Genomic DNA, 22,608 nt, shown 5'->3' with positions numbered 1-22,608 from the left:
GTTATTTATTTATTTTACAAGCTGTAACCGCGTTGTGTTGTAACTGGCCATCAAAGAAAAGAGAGAATAGATTGTGTGTGTGAGAGAGAGGGAGAAGAAGTGAAATCTAAAACTAGAATAAGTTTATCGCTTGCAGAATCGCTTTACAGGCTTGCTGTATATATTTGTTGATTAAAGATTGAGCATTTGACCAAACGTATCAGCTTAACGCCTTTTACTAGGCAATGCTTTATAACAACTTTTCAGACGAAAACTTGCATGGCCTAATAGTTTTTGTTGTGCAAATAGGATTGTGACGAAATTGTCTCAAATATCTTTTTGTACCAGCCAATGGCTTTACCTAAATATTTACTTTATCCGCTTAATCACAATCTGTACACATTCCATTTTCATTTCTATGCGATAAGTTACAGTAGTAAAACCTGTTTTCAAAAAAGGCAGGCGAACTTTCTGCAGTCTGCTAAAAGTCAACGCTGACAAATCACTGCAGAACTTTTTGACTTAGCCAAGAAGAAAGTAATTTAATATAACTCAATTATGGTGGATAATACTAAGTAAGATTAAGTTTTGGGCAAAGTTTAACCCAGAAGATTTCCTTTGCCAAATTTGCCAAACTTAACAGTCTGGTAAGATTAAGTTTTAGGTTATGTCTTTATTTCATAAGTACGTACTATAGGTTTTTTACAGAAAACAAATTAATGTCAAAAAAAAAACAAATCTACTAAAACCATTTATTTCTATAGCTACTGTTTTTTATACATGTAAAGTTGTTGATGAGTGATTTACAGAAAAAGTAAATTTAGCTTTTTGGTTAAACAAAATGAAATATTCTAACGCTATTGTGTGTACAATGCACTGTTTATAAACTAGAAAGGATTTCATCGTCGGAAGATCATGTTAGAAAGATTTGGATCGCAATTTCTTAACCGTTACATTGGCAAATATTTCGAAAACTTTAACAAAGAAAATTTATCAATTGGAATTCTGCAAGGTTTGTATTTTCTTGTAGTAGCTTTGTGGTCAGTATAAAATAAAGCGAAGGGTTTTCTTAATTTTAACTACGATTGCTTGTGACTAAAAACGAGTGCACGCAAAGTATTGAATATTCTATTTAATAGACAGTTTATTTAAATGTGGATACGGGGTTGTGCGACATGTTCTTTGGCTAAAACTTACTTTTAAATTGTCGTAAAATACAGTTTCTGATAAATTGGATTAATCTACTAAAACTAAATCGTTTCTTAAACATGATAAGACTTGAGAGCAAAATTGATATAATAGAGGTCAGTCTACTTTATCATTTAAAAAATACTAACATCGTTGAAAAAAGAGTTGAATTATTTTGTCATCTTTGTATGAATTTGGTCATTGTGCAAGAGAATTCAGAGTATATGATAGACAACTTTTAACCTGGAGTATTTTACCGAAGCCCAATGCTTACTGTGCTTAAGTCTGAACCTTGCTGCAAATCCTGTCGAACGTTGCTCTTTATTTCGCTTTTGTCGCATTGATTTGGTTTTTATTTTGAAAGTTAATAAACATAAACAACCATATCTCGGTATTGAAATGTGGTATCGCAAGCAATTAATAGCCTGTAAATGTCGTAGGTGCCGTGGAACTGGAAGGATTGCACCTTCGCAAAGATGCATTGAAGGAATTCGATTTACCTGGCATTGAAGTAACATGGGGATACGTTGGAAAAATTTCAATTCGAATTCCGAGCTATAAAAGTTACAGGTTCATCACTTGCATCAATAAATATCAGTAATGATATTGTATAGGATGCTGTTACAGTTAACATATCGATCATGGTTGTATTACATAACTTAAACAACAAAGTTCAGTGAATAAACACGATTACTTTTCATTGCAGTGAACCATGGGTAGTTGAAATCAACAAGTTATATCTCATAGCGAGCCCGAGCAAAAATCATCATAATAAAGACGATGATAATACACAGAAAGAAAGGCTCAAAGAGAGGTATTTTTACACGATGAAGTTGAATGCTGTGACGGTAATCTATTCGTTGTGGTTGTGCATCATATAGTTCAGGGGTGGACGACCAGTCAGAGTACTTACTTTTCGTCTCTCGCGTCTCTTCCTCACTCACATACACACCTTTGTTCAACTACGTTTATTGTACATGTTACACACCAACATGAAAATGACAGAAATTTACAAGTCATTTATACTGTACAAGCTAAAAAACAAATACAATATGAACGAAAGAGCCGCGGGTTGGCCAGGCCTGATATAGTTAAATGAGAAAATGATTCCAAGTCAGGTGAGATACACAGAAATAAAACGGCTGACTCTCTCCTACAAATACGTGGCCGTATGCTTGTTTGTGTAGATCTAACATCTACTTTATCTGCGTTTGTAATTACTTTTAATCGCTGGTAGTGATATTTGGTATATCTTGATTATATTTTGTAATTATATGGTTACTGCTCGGCTTCAGCTTATTTCGTCCCTAAACAGAAAGTTAAGACAACTTGCTGAACTTGAAGAAAGGTGGCGAGCATCGCAAGGAACAAGTAAATCTATCTACTCAATTGGACTTTCTTATTTCTCTAGTATTGCGACAAATATCTTCGAAAAACTACAAGTAGGCCTATGTGTTGCTAGAAAATCAACTTACATTATGCGAAGTATATTTTTGTAAACAATAATTTTTGTGTTGTCCATAACCATGTCGATATTAATACGGTATATTATTTAGATGTTTTTGCCAAGAAAGGCCGTCATTTATTTTCTATAGGTGCGGGTATTCGACGTACATGTCAGATATGAAGATGACACAACACTACCAGAAGATTTTTCTTGTGGTTTCCATGTTGATGTTTTGTCTGCTCAAAGCACAAACGAAAATTGGGTATACAGATTAAACATATTTTTTTACAATTGATTGATTGGTCATTTAATTGATTGACTTCAAATGATAAATATCATCTGAGAATTTTTTACGCATGAAAATGCATTCAATTTATCTGCTCTTTTAGATATTTGTTTCTTGCAAAGTTTGTTATCAAATATCTCTACGTACGTGTCGTGTACCTTAAAATTACCAAATATAAGATTCTTCTGTTGGTTACAAACATGACATGGTAATTTTTACATGACTAAATCTATCTGTTTTATCAAGTTTATGTCAAGTATTTTAATGTTTTTCATAACATGTTTTGTCAGGAACCAATATCTACCAGTGAGAAGTGTGCTGAGAGAAAGTGGAAAAAAATACGCTTGTCCAAGGCGTCATTTTATTGGGACGCAAAGTCGATAATTTTTAGTAACTTATCTCATGATGACATTGTGGTAAGTTACATCTGAGACAATTGATGGCTACATACAAGCGCTGCAAACCTTTAGCGGTTTTTGCTTAAATTAAATTACTTTAGTAAAAAACACTATAAGTTTGTGTGTTTGTGTTTGTTTGATATTTCCTTCTATACTATATTCCTTCTACGGTATACAATATATTGATTGATTACAAACACTTTGTGTATGAAATTTTGAAAATTTCAACAAACAAATTTTCCTCAACAATTAAGGTTTCAAAACTTTCACCGTTTTACACAGGGTGCGATGGCAACGCGTTCAAAAGGTGCTGCGAAAATAGGGAGTTTGCTGAGAGGTGATCACCAAACAACAGGTGAAAACAACATGCATGAGTACATGCTGTGTCCTGTTAGTGGTGAAGCTAGGTTCACTCAAGCATGCAGTCAGCTTCCTTTGAGATCGCGCAATTGTCCTCGGTTTACCTTAGACGTGGAGTTACCAAGCATACCACTGCAAATAAATAAGCTGCAATACAATCAAGTGGTTGCCCTAGCCACTGAAATTGCCAGATGGGATAACAGGATGACGAAGGCTGGAAAGCCAACGATTCCTGTCAAAGAAAAGTAATTACGTTGCTTCCTATTAGACTAACTTGTTACTGGTATAATTTTCAGGCCATTTGTGCATTTCATTTTTTCAAATTATTTTATTTTCGATTTAATATTTGCTGTTACGTAAATAACTGATAGGTATTTGCAAGTATATAAATATGTTGACTTGACCTACTAAGCCTAAGCTATTTGTTTAGTCCAGCCGTGTGGTGGAAATGGGCAATGAATACCCACATAGAAAGAGTCAAACGGAAACAACAACGCCAGACACTGAAATTCGTCTTAAAGCGAGCAAAACTTCTCACTACATATGTTAAAACTTATCATCGGTACTTGAATGAGAGATACGTTACAAAAACGCAAGTAAGATGTGAGGTGATGTATATTTGGACAACCGTCTCTGATGCTTTATTCAAGTGATTGGTTTCTGAAAAATACATTTTTAAACCAACCCTTCTTTGTTGTTCTCATTCTTTTAGACTTCATTTAACTTTCTCATAACCACTTAGATCATATATATTAGTTGTTGATAGTAGGTAAAGTTTACCTGGTAAACTCTAGAATATGTCTTAGATAAATGACGTACCATCCATTGTACAACAAATGGACAGTGAACTTACATTTGACGAGTTGCGTGTCTTCCGTGAGCTGGTCTACGACAAAATGGATAAAGAAACAAGGAAAAAGCAAGAAACCGAACAAGTAAACAGTTTGTAGTAAAGTTTATGTTCGCGGATGTCAGTATCTTTATTTTCCAAGTTTTTTTTTCAAGAATTGCAACGTGCAAGGCGCCAGTGCAAAATCAGAGAAATCTTGGAGGGGCTGGAAATGGGGTGGATGGTTCGGGTATATAGTTTTTAATTGAACTCTAAGTACAAGATTTTACTTGGACATAACTTTATTGATCCTTTGTTCAGGTGGCGGTCACCACAGCCACAAACGCATTCATTAGATACCGGACCTTCTAACAAGTCCTCTTTTGCATCGACCGAAATAAAACCTGCGGAGAAAGTTTTCCTCGCTCATGAGAATATTTATAAAGATTTGGGTGAGTGTCTTCCTGTAAGCAATTTTCACAAAAAGTTTGTTGTTCGTTGTTCGATTTGTTGCACCGCTTATTGTGTAGACGAAGACGAATTTGATGAAATCTTTGGGAAGGAATTGCTGAGTGAAGAAACGACAGATACTTTTCTGAGAAGGGATACTGTTTTACTTAGACTTAATTTCATTTTAAAAAAAGGAACCTTCAAGTTAACAAACGTTTGTACAGACCAAACAACACAAGCTGATTTGCTAAATTTGGAGTTCAACACAGTGCACCTTGCTAGTGAATGGCGACCCAGGTATCAATTCATACATTGAAATTTGACAGGAAAAATATTTTAAAATTAATTAATCATTGTACTGCAATATTTTATACATTAAATAATTATTTGTGTTGAAATTTTAACACTTCACAGGTTTGCTTGTATATATTTTAACTATTTGTTCTCTATTGTTTTGTAACTCACCAATAACTAACAACCTACTTCAAATAGAAAGGTGGTAATAATTCATGGCGATTTTGTTATTAAACATTTGTCAAGTCAGGTTCAGGCTTAAATTTTTTACTATATAGGTCCGGTACTCACGAGATTAATATTAACCTTGGTGGCGTCGTTTTGAAAGATCTTGATCAAGAAAATAAGTATTTTTGCAACATCATCAAATCGTCCCCTCGACCAAAACGAAAACCAGCTTCGCCATGTGATGTTACTTCGCAAGAATCTGCAATGAGTTCCTTTGCCAATGAAAGGGTCAACAACCTGCTTAATGGTGGACAGTGTAAGGTATCACAAGAGGTCATCTAATACCAATTGAAAAATTTGTAGTTGTGTACATTAAGTAACAGTACGAAGAATTATTTTATTAATCGGATGTTCATCAGCTATTACAAATATGAGTACATATAGAGATCTATTAATTCCATTTCGAATATCTACAGTACAGTTTTTTTAATCAAGCTCTTTTGGTTCTGCTGAACTGCGCAATAAGTAATGTCCATGATGTAATAATAGGCTGATAGCCCATCTTTTGAAGTAAAGGAGACTGAACATCCAGTGCTAAGTGTTACCTACAAAAAGCTGCCCCAAACTACTTCCAGTCTGTTTTCTTACTCCCTTGGAATAGCCGCCGCCCCACTGTCACTGACCTTTATTCCCGGTATTGCAGATCGGCTGAAAACGTTTTTTAAGACTCCAAAAGCTACAGGTATGAACCCATTTTAAATACTTTTGTGACTTTTACTTTCAGCATTCGTGCTATAATGGCCGATATGGTGTGATCTATTACAAATAATTTAAGCAATAATGTAATTAAAATCAAGAGAATGATTAATATTATGAATATTTACATCGCTCGAGATATTTTACGTGAAATAGAGAGCGAGATTCTCACAAAACCGATGAAGGAAAGTTATGAATTCTGGATGAATCGTGCACAAGCTGAAATCAAAACTCACATCTGGAACATTCTAGAAGGAAAAGAAGTTGTAGAGGTAATCGGCTTGAGCTTTTACAATGCGCCTTCATCAATTGCGTGGCCCGGTAAGTAGGTGGGCATTTGGTTCAAACAAGTCGATTCGATTGGAGCTGAAATAAGCTGCTCGACAAACAAGGAGAACTCTTATTCAGAGTGACGTAATGGAAATTAATCAATAAACAAAAAAAATGTCGATTACAGATGAACAGAAAGCGTTGGGCAGTGTCATTAGATATCTTCGCACCGGAGATTACGATTCCTGAAGATTGGACAGATTCAGACTGCAGAGTTGTGGTATTTAATCTTGGACATATGATCTTTGAAAATTATGACAAAGGTGGTTTGCTGTTATTTAGTTTATTGATGACATTTCTGCTTTTTAAAATTTAATAGTGACTCATTTTTACTCGAAACAAAAACAAACAATCAAAACATTTTATTACCTCTTTGGAGCAAACATTGAGTTTTTCTTTTGGAACATTTTTTGTTGCTTCCATTTTTTGTACAGTATTAATAGCATACGTAGTCATTAACAATACCAATGAGGTTTTGTTTTGCAGGTGAACAGTCACGTGGGAAACAAGGCGACAAAGAGCTTGAAAATTATAATGATGATGATTTTTTCACTCCGCCTAGTACTCCGCCAAACGAGCAGAGTAATGTACCTGAGAGAATCCATTCTCTAGAAACTAATCTGCAAGAAGAATTTGTGGATTCTACTCATGTATTTGATAATGTCAATGTCCAAAATGACACATTTGTTCCAAAATTGCAAAATGATAGAAAATTAAACGAGAGAATGTACGAGAGTTATTATTTACAGCTAGATGATCTGCAGGTATTCTTTATCAAATTACTTCATCAATTTCCTAATATTTCATGTTTTGTAATGCTAAAACAAAACAATACAAAGCAAACAATGTTTTTTTCAGATATGGGTCATTACTTCAGACATTTTAGCATACAGTTGATTTTATAGCTGAAATATTCCGGTCAAAACTATAGAATTGTAAACGAATTATCTACAATCATCTCTATATCATAGGTGCAAGTGACTCCTAATAATGGACAGCGGCAAACAAACACACCTACAGATAAAAATCCGTTGGACATCGTGGAACGATTCAGTGTCACTCTGCTTGCCGATAAGCGTATCGTTTCCACTCGCGATCCCCGATTGCCGGCTATTGTGCTTTCTGGCAACCTTCCTCATTTAAAGCTACATTTTAGTCACGACAAGGTTGTGTGAATTGCTTTTTGAAGTGAACAAGCCCATTCCTGATATGTTCATTGAAACCGTTTGACCGAAATGTCACTTTATTTTATCTTAAACAAAAGAAAGTTAGTCATACGGTTAAAATAAAGAATACTTTTTACTATATTTCTAGTTACACACAGTCATGAAGTGCATGGAAGTTCTCGGAAATCAAAGTCCTGAGACTTCGTCATCACTATCTTCACCAACCAATACTTCAGGTGTGCAAAGAAAATCTTCAGTAGAAACTTTTGAAAATTCTGATTTAAACGAAGGTGATGATTGGTCCAAACCGTTCTCTACACAATTATGTTGTGACTTCCTCGTCAAAGAAGTAAGTATTCGGGACGCCGATAAATAAAGTTTATTATTATACAGTTCACCAACAATCTATATGACTTAAGTCAATTTGACTCGTACTGTTGTGCCGGCTTATTTTATTCGGAAAACGCAATTCAATTTATTTCATTTTTCATAACTAGTTTCTGTTAAAAGCATTAAAGCTTACTTTAGATATCAGTATTTCTGGAAGATACAGATAAAGAGCCTTTATCTGTGCTTGAGGTCAAACAAATACATACAAGGTTCATAAAACGACCTTACGACACAACTGCCAGTCTTTCAGTGTACAGGTAATTGTTATTCCTACTTTAGGTTCTTCACTGTAAAGTATTTTCAGCATCGGCGCTAAACTTGTAATACTTGGCGGTTATTTTGTAGCCTTGTGTTGGTTGATTTGATGCAGCAGCTCGGGCCAGATTTTAAGTTCCTACTTTCTTCTCATGAAAGTGCCTTGACGGACGTTGGATGCGGGACTATTCTGGGCTCGAGAAGTACGTCTTCCCACCTATCTTCTCAAATTAAATTTCACCCATATATTTATACTAAATCTTAATACAGTAATTTTAAACAATTAACAAAAAAAAGTCGCAAAGCGATGACACCAAATTTACTGTACGTCATGAAATATTTAAAATCTTTTCACGCCTGCAATTAATACACGTTATAATACCTGCTACAAATTCTCTCTTTAACTATGCTATAAGGTTCTTTACATGTTCAGCCGATTTTGGAAGTATTTCGATAAATACATAGAACGACGCTTACTGAGTTATATCTAAGAGACAGCTAACAAATAGGAACCAGATACATTTTTAACTCATACATTTCACTTTTTGCAAACAGGTTCATCATCTGCTATTCCATTCAAGCGCTGTGCATCAACAACTACTAGATCTCACAGTCTGAACACATCCACCACAAATACAGTGCGTAACACTGAGGCCGAAAAGCCACAAGAATTCACTTCCTTCGGTGACAGACAGACAGATCTTAATCTCTCTGGAACAAACTTTGCTGAGGACATTACTCTTACTGACGATGCCACCAATTCCTCTTCCATGGGTGAAAATTTAATTACATTGGAGCTGAAAAGTATGCGGAGACATTCACCTGATCTTTACGAGTTGTCAGTTCATACTGAGACCAAAACCAGGCTTGTTGCACTAAATACGCGTAAAGTCATCAACGCAAACTTCAACAAACTTGATGTTGTGTACAACGCTTGTTCTTGGGTCACTCTCTTGACTTTTCTTCACAAGCTCAAGCTTCCCACAAGTAGTAAGCTTAGGTCAGAAAATTCAAAATATCCTGAAGCAAATGAATCAGTTGGAGATAGTCAGCTGAATGATGTTCCTGTTATTACACAAGAACAAATAGATATAAATGCCCAAGATGTAAATGAGACACAAATGAGCATTAATTTCCAACAAGTTAATGTCTTACTACTCAGGCATGTTTATGGCCCGCACTCGGTCATTGGTCGTCCAATAGTCACAGTCACAACGCAAGGGACAAAGATTGACGCAGAGCTGGGAAAACTTTCTCAGAATGTTGAAGACTCTGGTTATTTGAATGTTACTGGATCTGTAGCCAGTTTGCAAATTCATGATTTATCAACGGGGTCAACTGGTTTAAACAATCTCCAAGCCCTTACCGTTCTTAGCATCGGTACAAATGAGCTTGATATTAGTGGTGAAGCAGAAGCAGGCAGAGAGAGAGTTCATGCCGCCAAATTGCTCGAAAAGTCTGATGCATTTTCTTTAGATTTCCAGAAATGTTCTGTTAGAGCGGCCGCCCCATCTAAAGACAAATCACTTTCTGCATCAAAATCTAGGGCCAGTTTTTCAGATAAAAATCATGATAATGGAAATATTCATGGAACCCATGTGTCAGATACTATGTTGTCCGATATGAAAGCAGATGACCAAAAAGACAGCTCAATCACCCAGACAGGTAGAATATTCAAAGCAAGTTTTAATTATAGAATAATTACACTTGGAGCAACGTGTTTTCAAATAGGGTGCAGAGTAATATAACACAGTAACGCACGTATGTTACTGTTTGTTAGAAGAAAGAACATACGGTATATTTGGTTATACCGTATGTGCTTAATTGATTGAAGATGTATGTTGAAAAATAGTTTTGTTTAAAAACTACCGAGTTGTGACTTTTTGTTGTTAGGCACCGAGTCAAAGCTGCATGTGGAATTAGCTTCAGCGTGTTATATTCACGCTCCACGAATGATCGCTGAGTTGCTCGCCCTTTACGATGAAACTGATGACATTATTACTTCACAGATGACTAATGCAACAATAAGGGTATTTAGTATTTTTTACAAATTATCAAATATTTTACAGCTTGTTGTTAGTTTATGTTTTTAATTTTACCGGGAAGCACTAATTATTTTGATTAATTTTCCTCATTGCTAACCTCTTGACCTCTGACCTCACATTGCTAACTACCAGATGTAATTTTTTACAGGCGTATAAAGATTTGGCAAGTAATATCATGAACAATGCGTCAGAGTATGGTATGGCTTTCTTAAGCAAAAGTATGGCTGACAATGTAGTGACAAACGGTAAAATATCTTGTATTTATCGAATCATACGATTACAATATGCAATAACGTAAATGTGAATTTAATCTGGTTGCTCTAAATTAAAATGGTTTTTACAAAAAATGCTAAACTTTTGCATGGCTTCCTTTTGTTTTTAGAAGCGAGTTTCACTCCAAAAAAAGCTTCTCAAGCATTTAATGCAAAACAAACCAAATCTGTCCAGGAAAAATTTCGCCTTTTTTTCCAAGTGCAGACACCGATTGTTGCCTTTCCAAAATGTCCTGGCAGCTTTGAGTTACTTGTTGCTAACTTGGGTCAAATCACAATCGAAAATGATCAAGAAATTTCTAGGTGATGTTGTATTAAGTTTTGATGCAATTTGTCTGATTGACTTCTAATGTTAGTTTAAAAATCGATTTCTTAAATATCTTTTTTTTAAATTTTTTAGAGGATTAGGTCCTCTGGATAAATTTAACATACAAGTAGTGAACATAAGCTTACGAAGCCACCGTCAACGAAAAGTGGAAATGGCTGCAAAAATGGCTGAAAAAGAACAACTAAAACACAAAGTTTCTAGTCAGAAAATTGGTCCTAGCATTTCGGAACTGAAAAGAGACAAGTAAATGTTTACCAAACCAAAAATGCGTAATTTAATTAGGTAAAGTTTTTATCTACCAAAAATATCAAATTACTTTCAATTGTTCCAGCTGTCCTGGATTATTATTCGTAGTTGCAACTGATAAAATATCAACGTTCAATGACAGCTTTAGATTTTTAAATGTGACAATCAACGAAGAAGACTTGAGTGGCTCCCAACAACGTTCTTCAGATGTCCAGATACTTCACAAAACTTCCTTGCAACTCACGATCATCCGAAAACCATATATACCCAGTACGAAATCGTCACTGGATGTTCGAAAATGCTGCAAGAAATATACTTTTGAGAAATGGTGAGTATCTTGTATTACCGTTGCATGCAATGTTCTCACATATGACAACAAAATTATCATCTAGACATTGGTGTGAAACACGAAAAAGTTAACTGAGGATTTAATTGGGAAAGATTTGCTTTCAAATTCAAAACCACTTTCAAAACAATAATCGGTTTTATTTGATTGTATTGGATTGTTTTCGCTTTGATAAAAATGCGTATAAGTCATTGTTCTAACAATGTTTTATTGGTAAATGTAATTTGTTTAAAAAATAGTTGTGTAAACACGATTTGACGCCTCTGACCACAAAATACTGTAATTTTCAGTTCGGAAAATTCTCGATGCCCATGCTTTATTTCCCACGTCGGAGTTGTATCTGACAAGCAAATGTGCGTCACAGTGTTTGCTGCTTCACCGCTATCGGTCGCCCTTTCCAAGCCTGTTTATGAGCAGGTGCTCAAAACCCTGCGGCACATTTCCCATAATGGCGATATCGATTGCAATGAAAGGTATGAAAATGCGATTAGTATCAATTCAAGTAATGATGGACGAAAACCAACTCACTTTGAATCGGCGACAAGTTTTGTTGAAGTTCCCCGAAATCAACACCAGTTTGGCTCGAGAACCCAAGACTCGAATCTTGTTGAAACACGTCAAAGTCGAAATAAATCGGGACCGAAAATCCCAAGATCTAGCAGTAAGCAGTTACAGCAATAAAAGAACAATAGTTATTATTTTTATTTACTATCTTGACGTTATAAAACTGCTTTATTTCTACCGGTGTAAAAGCAAAATTATTTTTGTTTGTCAGCATCTTCACATCAGAGCACATCTCTGACTGGAATGGAGCAAGTCAGTTCTCAGATAACGGGCTTGGAAAACACGGTGCACGACTATGTGAGTAATTAAATGTGATCTAACTTTGTATTGGAAACTGATTTTTTTATCATCAAGCATGCATAAAAGCTTTACATCGTTTTTGTATTTAGTCACAGAATGCACAGAACTCGTCTATGAAGACGTTTACGCCTATAAGTGCTGACTTCTCTGTTCCCTGCCTGATATTTCAGCTCAATGGAGATATAAATGATGAAAAGCAGGTAATGGAGCGTTATTAACTTTTTGTTTTCTAAGTCTGTTTATTAAAACAATTACAGATATTTTTCCAAATAATTTTCAGGATTATAGGTTAAATATGTTCCTTTAATTCCGAGTTATTTTTTATCAAAAGGGAATTTTAAAAGTGACAATGGAAAAATTCAATGGAGCATATGAGACAGAAAATAGATTTGGAACCTCACTTAACTTTTCAATCGGAAACCTCGATGTTGAAGACCTCAAGCAGGAGGAAACTTCTCCCATCAGACACATAGTGGTGTCATGTTTTCCTGAAGATAATTCTAACGATGAGTGTCCCTCACAAACAGATTTCTTGTCTACCGTTTGCTCATCTGGCCTTGCCCTCCCCCTTGTACCTCAAAAGTCACAGTCGACTTCACATTTTACGGCCAAGAATCATTCTTCCCAAGCCGTTACCAGTTTGGCTGCAAACAGAACAACAATTGACGTATTTCGCCCCTTCGAGTCCCTTTACTTATCACCGGGTAAGCATTTCTTAATAGAGCAAAAACAGTGATCTTTATTTGAGTAAGTATATATACTGGCTTGGGAAAGAAACTGTTACTGTATTATGTATTACAATGTGTGAAAACTGCGTATAAATAATAAACATATAAGAAATAATGCTGATGAATTTAGATTTAAAGGGAAGTTTACGGATAATCATCATAACCTGCCTGGATATTAATCTCTTGTAATAAATCTTTGTTTTCCACGTCAGCAAATAGGGTTTTCTTTTTCTTTTTCTTAAAGATTTGCAGACACAATCAGGTTCTGCTATTAACCACGATGCCGTTTGTGAAGAAGATGTAGAAAAAACCCTCGTCCGCATCCGCGCCTTCCTGGTAGATGATAAAAGTGCTGCTTACAGAGATGTTTATGATAATGTCAACCGAAGAGTGACCATTGACTTCAACTTCTTGGACTGCAAGGTTGATATCCGATTGCCATTTTTACAATTTTTTGTTTCATTTTGTTCTTTTTATGTATTACGATATTTTAATCGTGATGTTGTTAGACTTTTACGCTTGTAAGTTTTCATATTAAGGTGTTGATGCTTTTGTGCTCAAACCTATCGTTCCATTTGCTTTTTTCGTTTTTAATGTACACCACTGTCAATTTGTGTTGCTGTTTCAGTGTTGTACTGTCTTCGTTATTAAGCAATATCTTATTCACTTATTTCAATCGCTTTTAGGTGAATCTGCAAACGTGGGTGGTTTTGCTCGATTTCTTCAGCATTGGCACATCGCCAGAAAAGGCAGACAGGGCGGATGCAGAGACGGAAGAAAAGTTTCCATGGGACAAGCAAATGGACATTCAGTCATTTTATGAGAATCAACCGGATGCGTTCATCAATTCGGAAGTCGATTTCAACGTCCACTCGTTTAGTTTGACCTTCAATAAGCCAGAGTACAAGCTGCTGAAAGCAAGAGTGGCTGGATTACAATCTAGCGTTAAAATAAGAGGTGCTAACCGTTTATACCTGACGGAATATTAACTCTTAAAAACTTATTCTTTAAATTATCCTTTGCCACCATTTTCACGACAAGATATCGCAAGTATCATTGAAATATGCTTGGGGTAGTTGAGCACATTAATGATAGAGTGAAGTATTCTGACAATTCACAGCTTAACAGACCCCCTTCGATCGTTGTGTTTGCAGACGAAACAGTTCGCGTATTCGGTCATTTAGGAAATCTTGAGGTGTCCGATCTCAGTCCAAACGGATCCCTGTATCGTGAAAGGTTCATTTTCACCGGCGAAAAAGCCTTGGATTTCGAAATTTGGAGACATCACCAATACGATGAAGATTTGTTAAGAGACTTCGATATTAGCGTCAAACTACGAATGTCTTCCATTCGCTATGTCCACACGATGAGATTTCAACACGAAACAGTAGCTTATTGCCAGCACTTCCAACTATTACAGGAGGTCAGATTTGAACTGCTTTGATCCCAACCTTAAAGAGTGTTAATGCAGAATTTGAACAATATTGTGTTATAATCACCGTAGCCATAATTATACCACAAACACCAGGTAAAAAATTGCGAATAAAACGCAACAGTAGTAATATTTTTGCCTTGAAATTTGTGAAATAGGTACTTGGTCGAATGCGGGCATCGTCCATTGGACAAAACGTTCGAACAACATCCCGCCGTCAAGCTCGTGTCTTGCTCAACATTGAGGCTGATGCCCCGGTTATTCTCATCCCGGAGAGCAGTCATGCTGACAGACTACTTGTCGCCAACTTAGGTATATTCTGATGTTTAACATGGAACATAAAAGAAAGCAAAATGGACTAACTTTTATGCATTAAGCATAAAGAAATACGCGTGCGGTGTAATCACGTTTTCTCTTTTAGGCCATATCACGGTTCAAAACGAATTTCTACGTAATGGACAACCAGGAACGCTGTCATACATCAACGGCAACACTGACATTAGAGGCGAAGTGGAACAGACGCATTTTGATCGCCTCAACAGTGCCACCCAGGTAGTGCAAAGTTTCTAAATTACAGTCATGCTCACTCGCTCACTGTTTAATTCAATTTGAAACTTCTTTCTTAGTTGCCAAGTAATTCTCCACGTGGTTGCTTACTTGATGTGATCCGTGTCGATTTGATCGATATGGGTTTGTATACTGCAACCTATACCAGAAACACTTATGAAAGTTCGATCCCCAGCAGGTGATGTAAAGTGTAAAACTCTTCCAAATACAATTGCAGAACTACTATATTACAGTACATTATTTATAAAGAAACCTTGCGAGGTTTCATTGATTTTCTATTAAATTTTTGTTTTTTTACATTCTCAGAGTCGACAAAACCAAACTGACTTTTCCTTCTTACACAGTGACTTGCCATGCCAGACCTATGCTGAAAGAAAAGGTCAAACTAAAGCTCCAGGTAAAATATAACTCGTGTCCAATGTATCGCTTCACGCGTATCATTTTCAAATATCTTTGTTTGTGCACGAGTTAAGGCTTTACTCCGATTTATACACACAGCTAAGTTTCTTGCAAATAGACTTACGTAAATCTCACTCCCACGTCTCTATTTATCAATGTAAATTTCTCAGATGGAGCTCAACTTGGAGAAGGAAATAACCCATCGGGGAGCGCCAGACTTAGCATTAAGTGTTCACTTGTCGTCCGTGTACTGCTACATGGATCACACGCAGTATTGGTTGATACGGAGTATACTTGATCACAACGCCGGGGAATTGATTCCAGATTTCCCGCAGCCGAATTTTACCTCACAGCCATCTACTCCACAGGTGTTTAAAATTTGATACACACAGCAGTGCCCAGTATATGTTTATGGAGCCATTAGCTGTATACTTAGTCATTCTGTTGTAATAACCCTATTTAGGCTGAAGTGACCGGTGATGTGTACATAAAGCTAAGCATGGATTTCTGCTTAAGTAATGTGAGCATAGAGCTTTTAGAGAAACATGGAACAAACACTGAGTCCAGAAAATCACTGGGACGGTGAGCAACTACAGTAGAAGCATGTTTCATTCTCAATCATTGTGTTTTCATTCTTACATCAGCTTCGGAAAACGTATTGTTACAATTGTGTGGTATTGAAATAGGTTGGATTTTCTTCAGTCGCTTTTGAGTTATCGAAAACGTTCCGATAACATGGACACAACAAACTTATCATGTCAAGCTTTTCGAGGTGTTGACACGCGGTTCGAGGATGGCTTTCCGGCAGAACATGGGAAACCTCCAAATATCTTCACCAGTGTCCTCGGTGCCATGGAAGACACCGAACAACCAACGTCTTCGAAATACTCTCGACTTGAATTTGAGATATTTCTAAGGTATTGGTATGAAAGTTATTTGATTGTCCGGCAAGCATGTTGACCAGCCTAACTTTACATCTCTAACAGCAATCAACAATGATATGTGATTGTCTTCTTATGAACATTGTTGTTACAGAAACGGTCCAGGCTTCATGGAGTTGACAACGTTGCTGAATAACATGCGGGTCTACGTAATTATCGACTGGTTGTTGGCAATGAACAAATACCTGATGCAGAATCCTGACCAGAAAATATGGAATTCGTTGAAGGCAAAAACTGTCCAACTTATGAAGAAATACGGCCAGATCGAATTTGAAAATCAGCGAGGCCTGGACAGCGTATGTATAATTTTATTTAAATTTGTTGGTTTTGTCTTTTATTTTTCTTGTTTAAGTATTTGCATTTTTATTTATTTCTTTCTTTACAGATGAAGTCTTACTTACACAAACAAAACCTTTACAAATTTTTTCGTTTATCCGTACTGCTGCATTTTTTCCATATTTGTAAAACTCCTTTCCGCTACAAAGGGTTAAATAATTCATTTATACATTTTAGAGCAGCCAGCTCGAACCAGAGATAAAATCGACCGATATTAAGTTCAATTCAACCAATACCAAGTTCGTGGTCGTTCAAGATTCATCAAGAATGGACTCCGACGCATTGATCTTGCGTTCAACCGCCATGTTGAGATATTCACAGGATGAGAATCAACCGTCAATTACACCAAACGCGAGACCTTTAACATGCAGCTTGCAAGGCTTAGAAGTCGGTTGTTCACGTTGTTCATGTATATGTAACACTATAGCAGTGCAGCTTGTAAAATATCGCATTTAAGAATGCTATCTTTGAAGTGATCACAGATAACAACGCAATAATAACGTTTATATACTAAAAAGATCATCGTTTTATACTGGGCATTTTGGGTTAACTGTACATTAAAAACGTTGATTTAAGGAGAAATACGATTAAGATTGTGATAAAATGTGAAATAAAGACGCATATATCTTCTTAGGTATTTTCATGCCAGCTGGACAAAGAACACGAGACATCTCTTTCAATAATTGACCCAGTCGATGTAAATTTCCAAGTTCGACCAGTCAAACAAGCTGACCTTTCGGAGGAAGACATCGAATCTAATCTGGCAGTACTCGAAAAGTACAAAACACTTAAGTTTTTAAGATTTCTATTTTTTATTCAACATCGAGAATTTATTTAGAGCAAATACAAAATTTATTTGTAAAAATTGCTGTATTTAACACTTCATTGATTTAAGATGTCCCAATTTTAATCAGGAACATTCTGGAAATTTATTTGACCGATTTGAACATGCGAGTTTCATACAACGACCTAATGCTTTTTCTCGATATTTTCAAATCATTTTCATCACAAGCAGGTTTAGAAACAACTGGTAAGGGAAGTCTGTATACTATAGTACTTTTATTATAAACTGTAAAATCAATTAAATCATTAATTATATTGTCAGCTGAAATATTGTCCGGAAGATCAAGGTAGAAGATTTCCATCTTATTTTGTTTTATCCGCAATCTTGAACTTCTAACATCTTTGTATGTTTTACCGCCTAAATTTTCCAGGTAAACCTCATCCTCCCAAAAGCAACCTGCCTCAAAACCCAGCTGCTTTGTCGCAAATGAAAGCAATATACAAGCCTAACCCAGATTCAGTTCAGCGCTTAATTGAAATGGGCTTTTCAAAACGTGACGTCATCCACGCACTCACCGTCAACGGAGGAGGAGTCAGAGAAAGCGGATCTTGGCTTGTCGAGCATTGCACGTCACAGAGCATTGTAAAGGTAAATGAATTCGTTTATGCAGCCATTGAAAGGACATGAAGTATACAGTCATACCGGCTTAAACTTACGTGAAAACGTTTTAAATTGTGCCTTTATTTCCGCCTCCAAGGGATTCAAACCCATATGTACTAAAGTTTTATTTTGCAGTTTTAAACATTGAAATAATATTGGATTAGTTAATCTAATCTATCGTTCTTCCTCTATTTGATGTCCATTTTACTTCTTCTAACAGACATCAGACATCATGTCTCCTGCGAAGAAACAAGTCCCTCTCAACATATCACGAGTCAACTTCAGTGTAGACGTAATGAAAATCTGTCTGATTGATGACTGCGCTCAAAACTGTGACGTACCATTGACCGAGATTGCACTGCGAAATCTTTGCATTCGTCAGGCAATTGCCGACAGTACGAGTATTTCGCCACTGGAAGTTTTGCACGAGCAAACAGGATCTACCAGTTTCTCATTAAGTGGTGACTACTATAACAGGTACTTGTGTTTTGTCCCATGAAGGCTGCTGTGTCGTGAAACGCTAGTTATAATTATAGATAAAAATATTAGAATTTGTACAACGTATACGATAGAGTGAAACTGGGTGTTACACTAAATAGGCCCAGTGTTTTTAGAAGGTTTCATTCTTAAAAAAAAATAAAAATCAGCACCCCTGAGCTTAAAATATTTTTCCCATCGCAGAATTTTGTCGCTGTGGGAACCGTTTCTGGAGCCATGGCGATGCAGTATAAGTTGGAATCATGAGGTGGCCAGCAGTAATGCCAGTGGCAAGTGGAACTTCAAACTTGATTCCTTGGAAAGGTCCTGACTAGGCGATATAAGTATTTTCTGGGTTAAATATTCTTTGAAGTAAATCTAACAAAAATAGTTGGTTTGGATGAGATTTTGTTACGCTGCAAAATAATAAAACTGACATTTTCCTGAAATTTCTCAATATTCCAGTAAATTAACAAATTATCAATTTCTCCACGAACAGAATGGACATAAGCGTGACATCAACGCTTGTAAAAACAATGAAGAAGACATTTGCGACTTGGCGAAAAGATTACCAGGATTCTAGAAAGCCAATGACGTCACCGGTTACACGGAGGAGGCAGCCCCTTGTTCCATACCTACTCCGCAATCTTACAGGAACCACGCTCTACTTCACCACACAGACTTCACCACTGGAGGGCGTTAGCGCGCTCACTTGCGGTATATTTTCGATCAATGTCATGTCAGGTTCAAAACGGGATAAATAGAAAGAAACTAAAATTCAGTGGTGTACTTAGTAGCCCAAAATAAACATTATTCAACAGTATTCTTCAACGATAAAGAACCTGTGTCTGCTGAAGTGGAGATTTTAGAAAAATCCGAAACCAAACCAAACTTAAAATAAATAAACGCAAATAAAATTTTAGACTAAATTTTTAAACTTTTAGAAGAGACATCTTTAAAACTCCAGGAGTGGAAGGAGGTCCTTCCGGGAGAACAACATCCATTCAACTTCTCCACTAATCGCGAGAAGCAACGTCACAAAAGGAGTGAAACTCCAACACTGCATCAGGTTAGACGACTTCACATAAACATAAACCTTCAATTGTCGCTACAGATTAGTTCCTGGCAATCAACTTTGACTTGTTTCTTGTAGGTTAGCGTTAAGATTGGAAATTGGAAAACTTTAAAACCTATTACAGTGGGCAAAGTGGGTACATATTTCCAGCATGCCACCATGGATATTGCAAAGAGATCTGCACTTAACGAGTACGCAAATAAATTTTACAACTTTCCCAACCAAAACAACAACATAGGGCTCATTTGCTTATTTTATTTATTGCCGTTTTGTTACTTTTTGGGTTGTTAAAGCTATGAACGCAACCTTCATTATTCAATTTTAGGCCTTTATTACCTATTCGAGTTGTCTTCCATGTTGCGATGCAAGATAATGCACAAAAAGTAGTGACTATACGCTCTTCCCTGGCTGTGCAAAGTCGCGTGAAGGTCCCGGTGCAGCTGCAGTTAAACATACATTCCAACGCGATGGTCACTTTACCAATGTAAGAAAAGAATAAGTGAACATTTTACCCGGAATAAACCGACAAATAGTGAAGTTATTCATGAAAAGATAATTGCCATAGATAAATGCTGTAGTTAAAGAAGAAACGAGAGTAATTATTATTATTGCAAGTTTGACTGGTTTGCGATTGTCTTACTTTGCGTTTTATGTAGCCTTGAACCAAATGAAACACAGTACATACCGGTCTCTCTTGTTCAATCGTCCTTGAGGATCCGTCCCCAGCACAATACGTCCGGATCATTTCAGTTCTGCAAGTCTATGATAAGGTGGCAGCACATGCGAGCTGATAAGGACGAAGAATCCTGTTTGGTTAGTGATTTGCTCCGCTTTCTTTGACACTATAGCAAAAATAATGTGTTTTTGAACCTTTCACAAACTTATAAATGTTGTTGATATGCTGTAATTAAAGTGCGCAAGGAACGTGCTGGTAATAATGTTAACATTATTGCAATTGCGAACTTTGGGATATGTAAGGCAGGTTTTCAATTTCCCTGCTGTTTTTGTAGGTGGAATGCACCCCCACATACGGTGGTTTGGAAACCAACAGACCATTCTAGTGAGTAGACTTTCTTTCGGTTTAAAATTCAAGTGTTTTCTTAATCAGGAGAAATATAAAACGAGTAAATTAAATCATCGAAAATTCCATTTTGACAACTCAGCTTTGCAATTTGCATCCGACGTCAACCTTATCCCACGTACGAGGAGACGTGTCAGATCTTGAAGGAGCATCGTGAGTCGGAGCAGCTTTCCGAATCAGGCTGGGAGCACAGCATTCCTCAACTTCCCGGTCACACTATCATCATTCTTCCTCCAGTAGTAATTTCTAACCTTCTTCCATGTGAGCTCGACTACTACATGAAGGTGAGGGGAAATAAACGATCTCAATTGATGAATCTACCATGCTATTGATGCTATTGATGCTATTTATATTTCTAGATGCGAATTACTGTATTTGTTATAAATTTAACTCAAAGCTACCATACAAAATTATTTGAAAGTTTAAAAAATAAATTTGAAATTTTATCAGAACCCAAATGTGAAAGGAACGCTGAAGCCAGGTGTAGACGCCATGTCACACGAGGTCCTTGTATTCCAGGCGAACGCGGTACAACCGTCCCTAATTTTTGGATGCTTGCCCGAAAACTTTAAAACTTACGTGCAAGTAGTCGTTCCATCGGTGGTGAAAAATTCTGAGGTACCGTATCCTGTATATTTCATACATACTACAATGCCATTTATAATAAGCGATTCTCCATTTGCCAATGGTTAATCACTCAATAAATTATGAAATCTTGTTTCGTCAGGAGAAAGTTCTAGTTAAAGACTTTAGAAATGAAGCCTTGCTTCTTAAAATCCGAATTCTTTGGCGCCTCAAATGCTCTGTGAAGATTTCGGTCATGGCTTGCTGGTGGATTGTCAACGAAACAGGTTAAAGTTTAAGTGCCTTGAAGGCTTCCAATCTATTGATCTTATTGTTTTGTTCACACTGCTATGACATCAAAAACTTGATTTAGTTTTCTTTCTTACCCAGACAATGCATAATTTGGCTACAATTATCGTGTTTTTAAGATTGTTGATTGTTAAATTGTCTGATTTTGGAGAAATTTGATAACAAAAATTGTTTAACTCACTTCAATTTAACAGGTTTTCCAATAGTTGTAAAACAGGACGGCTGCACAAACATAGCAGCTGGCCAGTACGACGAACACGAAGTTTCGAACAGCATGCGACCACTCATGTTTTCCTACGCAAACAAGGAAAATCCCCACTTGTGCACTATGAGGTTGGGAAATCAATCGATTTTGGATCAAGTCGGCACATTCGCGGTTCATTTTAGGGGATTTCCTACATTTTGTGAGCGGTTTTCCACGGACGGTGGTTCTTGCACAAGAAGCTTAAAAATGGTTAGGATCGTCTGGAAGTGATGTGCTAGAATTTAGTGCGGTTTGAAAATGAGGCTAACAATTATTAGTTGTAAGATGCATTGCAAATTCAAACGTCATATTTCTTTGGAGGGCACTTTTGTTGATAAGCTACTTTAATGCATTCATATTTTATAAGTGAAAAATTTAGTTAATCTTTGATATTAACGTATTACATTGTATCTTGAAATTGCTTTTCCGTAGCAATCTTAAAGTTTTTCTTAACTGCCAAAATCTGTTGTTTATTCACACATCAGCTCATACGAGTTCCGTCAGGAAAGTTTCAGAACTGGTGTGACAAAAGATCTACTTCAAATTTAAACTACCATCTACAAAGTATCCTCTTCAAAGTATAGAGTCTGGAGTATGGAGTCACCTGAAGTATA

The 22,608-nt window shown here is 36.4% G+C and overlaps 1 protein-coding gene across 4 annotated transcripts in view; it reads left to right on the top strand.

Annotated features, from left to right (window-relative positions):
* The window catches only part of LOC143470061 (intermembrane lipid transfer protein VPS13D-like), a 32,172-nt gene that overhangs the window by 1,650 nt on the left and 7,914 nt on the right, over positions 1-22,608 (top strand). Inside the window, exons 1-59 of one of the 4 annotated variants that reach the window (XM_076967927.1) lie at positions 424-626; positions 871-991; positions 1,608-1,737; positions 1,874-1,981; positions 2,483-2,609; positions 2,763-2,876; positions 3,191-3,316; positions 3,581-3,903; positions 4,089-4,254; positions 4,465-4,593; positions 4,664-4,737; positions 4,809-4,939; positions 5,018-5,234; positions 5,510-5,720; positions 5,949-6,141; positions 6,312-6,427; positions 6,613-6,748; positions 6,972-7,249; positions 7,457-7,651; positions 7,800-8,000; positions 8,180-8,298; positions 8,387-8,499; positions 8,852-9,961; positions 10,190-10,326; positions 10,490-10,586; positions 10,724-10,916; positions 11,014-11,184; positions 11,330-11,515; positions 11,824-12,194; positions 12,309-12,394; positions 12,487-12,597; positions 12,729-13,101; positions 13,370-13,548; positions 13,812-14,082; positions 14,280-14,548; positions 14,716-14,869; positions 14,979-15,109; positions 15,184-15,302; positions 15,431-15,521; positions 15,694-15,891; positions 15,987-16,105; positions 16,210-16,440; positions 16,559-16,760; positions 16,978-17,187; positions 17,435-17,577; positions 17,715-17,830; positions 18,015-18,232; positions 18,465-18,721; positions 18,926-19,045; positions 19,221-19,438; positions 19,666-19,790; positions 19,875-19,987; positions 20,122-20,280; positions 20,453-20,609; positions 20,807-20,856; positions 20,960-21,161; positions 21,328-21,495; positions 21,605-21,728; positions 21,945-22,204. In XM_076967927.1, coding sequence (XP_076824042.1) covers positions 895-991; positions 1,608-1,737; positions 1,874-1,981; positions 2,483-2,609; positions 2,763-2,876; positions 3,191-3,316; positions 3,581-3,903; positions 4,089-4,254; positions 4,465-4,593; positions 4,664-4,737; positions 4,809-4,939; positions 5,018-5,234; positions 5,510-5,720; positions 5,949-6,141; positions 6,312-6,427; positions 6,613-6,748; positions 6,972-7,249; positions 7,457-7,651; positions 7,800-8,000; positions 8,180-8,298; positions 8,387-8,499; positions 8,852-9,961; positions 10,190-10,326; positions 10,490-10,586; positions 10,724-10,916; positions 11,014-11,184; positions 11,330-11,515; positions 11,824-12,194; positions 12,309-12,394; positions 12,487-12,597; positions 12,729-13,101; positions 13,370-13,548; positions 13,812-14,082; positions 14,280-14,548; positions 14,716-14,869; positions 14,979-15,109; positions 15,184-15,302; positions 15,431-15,521; positions 15,694-15,891; positions 15,987-16,105; positions 16,210-16,440; positions 16,559-16,760; positions 16,978-17,187; positions 17,435-17,577; positions 17,715-17,830; positions 18,015-18,232; positions 18,465-18,721; positions 18,926-19,045; positions 19,221-19,438; positions 19,666-19,790; positions 19,875-19,987; positions 20,122-20,280; positions 20,453-20,609; positions 20,807-20,856; positions 20,960-21,161; positions 21,328-21,495; positions 21,605-21,728; positions 21,945-22,204 — 10,743 coding nt within the window. In that variant the 5' untranslated portion in view covers positions 424-626; positions 871-894. Of the gene's footprint in view, positions 1-423; positions 627-870; positions 992-1,607; positions 1,738-1,873; positions 1,982-2,482; positions 2,610-2,762; positions 2,877-3,190; positions 3,317-3,580; positions 3,904-4,088; positions 4,267-4,464; positions 4,594-4,663; positions 4,738-4,808; positions 4,940-5,017; positions 5,235-5,509; positions 5,721-5,948; positions 6,142-6,311; positions 6,428-6,612; positions 6,749-6,971; positions 7,250-7,456; positions 7,652-7,799; positions 8,001-8,179; positions 8,299-8,386; positions 8,500-8,851; positions 9,962-10,189; positions 10,327-10,489; positions 10,587-10,723; positions 10,917-11,013; positions 11,185-11,329; positions 11,516-11,823; positions 12,195-12,308; positions 12,395-12,486; positions 12,598-12,728; positions 13,102-13,369; positions 13,549-13,811; positions 14,083-14,279; positions 14,549-14,715; positions 14,870-14,978; positions 15,110-15,183; positions 15,303-15,430; positions 15,522-15,693; positions 15,892-15,986; positions 16,106-16,209; positions 16,441-16,558; positions 16,761-16,977; positions 17,188-17,434; positions 17,578-17,714; positions 17,831-18,014; positions 18,233-18,464; positions 18,722-18,925; positions 19,046-19,220; positions 19,439-19,665; positions 19,791-19,874; positions 19,988-20,121; positions 20,281-20,452; positions 20,610-20,806; positions 20,857-20,959; positions 21,162-21,327; positions 21,496-21,604; positions 21,729-21,944; positions 22,205-22,608 lie in introns of those variants that run through there. The other 3 variants (XM_076967929.1, XM_076967925.1, XM_076967926.1) reach the window with 3 other exon arrangements.

Source organism: Clavelina lepadiformis, chromosome 9 (assembly GCF_947623445.1).
Source record: "Clavelina lepadiformis chromosome 9, kaClaLepa1.1, whole genome shotgun sequence".
In the NCBI taxonomy this organism is placed as follows: Eukaryota; Metazoa; Chordata; class Ascidiacea; order Aplousobranchia; family Clavelinidae; genus Clavelina; species Clavelina lepadiformis.
The sequence above is the reverse complement of the archived record's forward strand: the minus strand, read 5'-3'. Positions and strand labels throughout refer to the sequence as shown.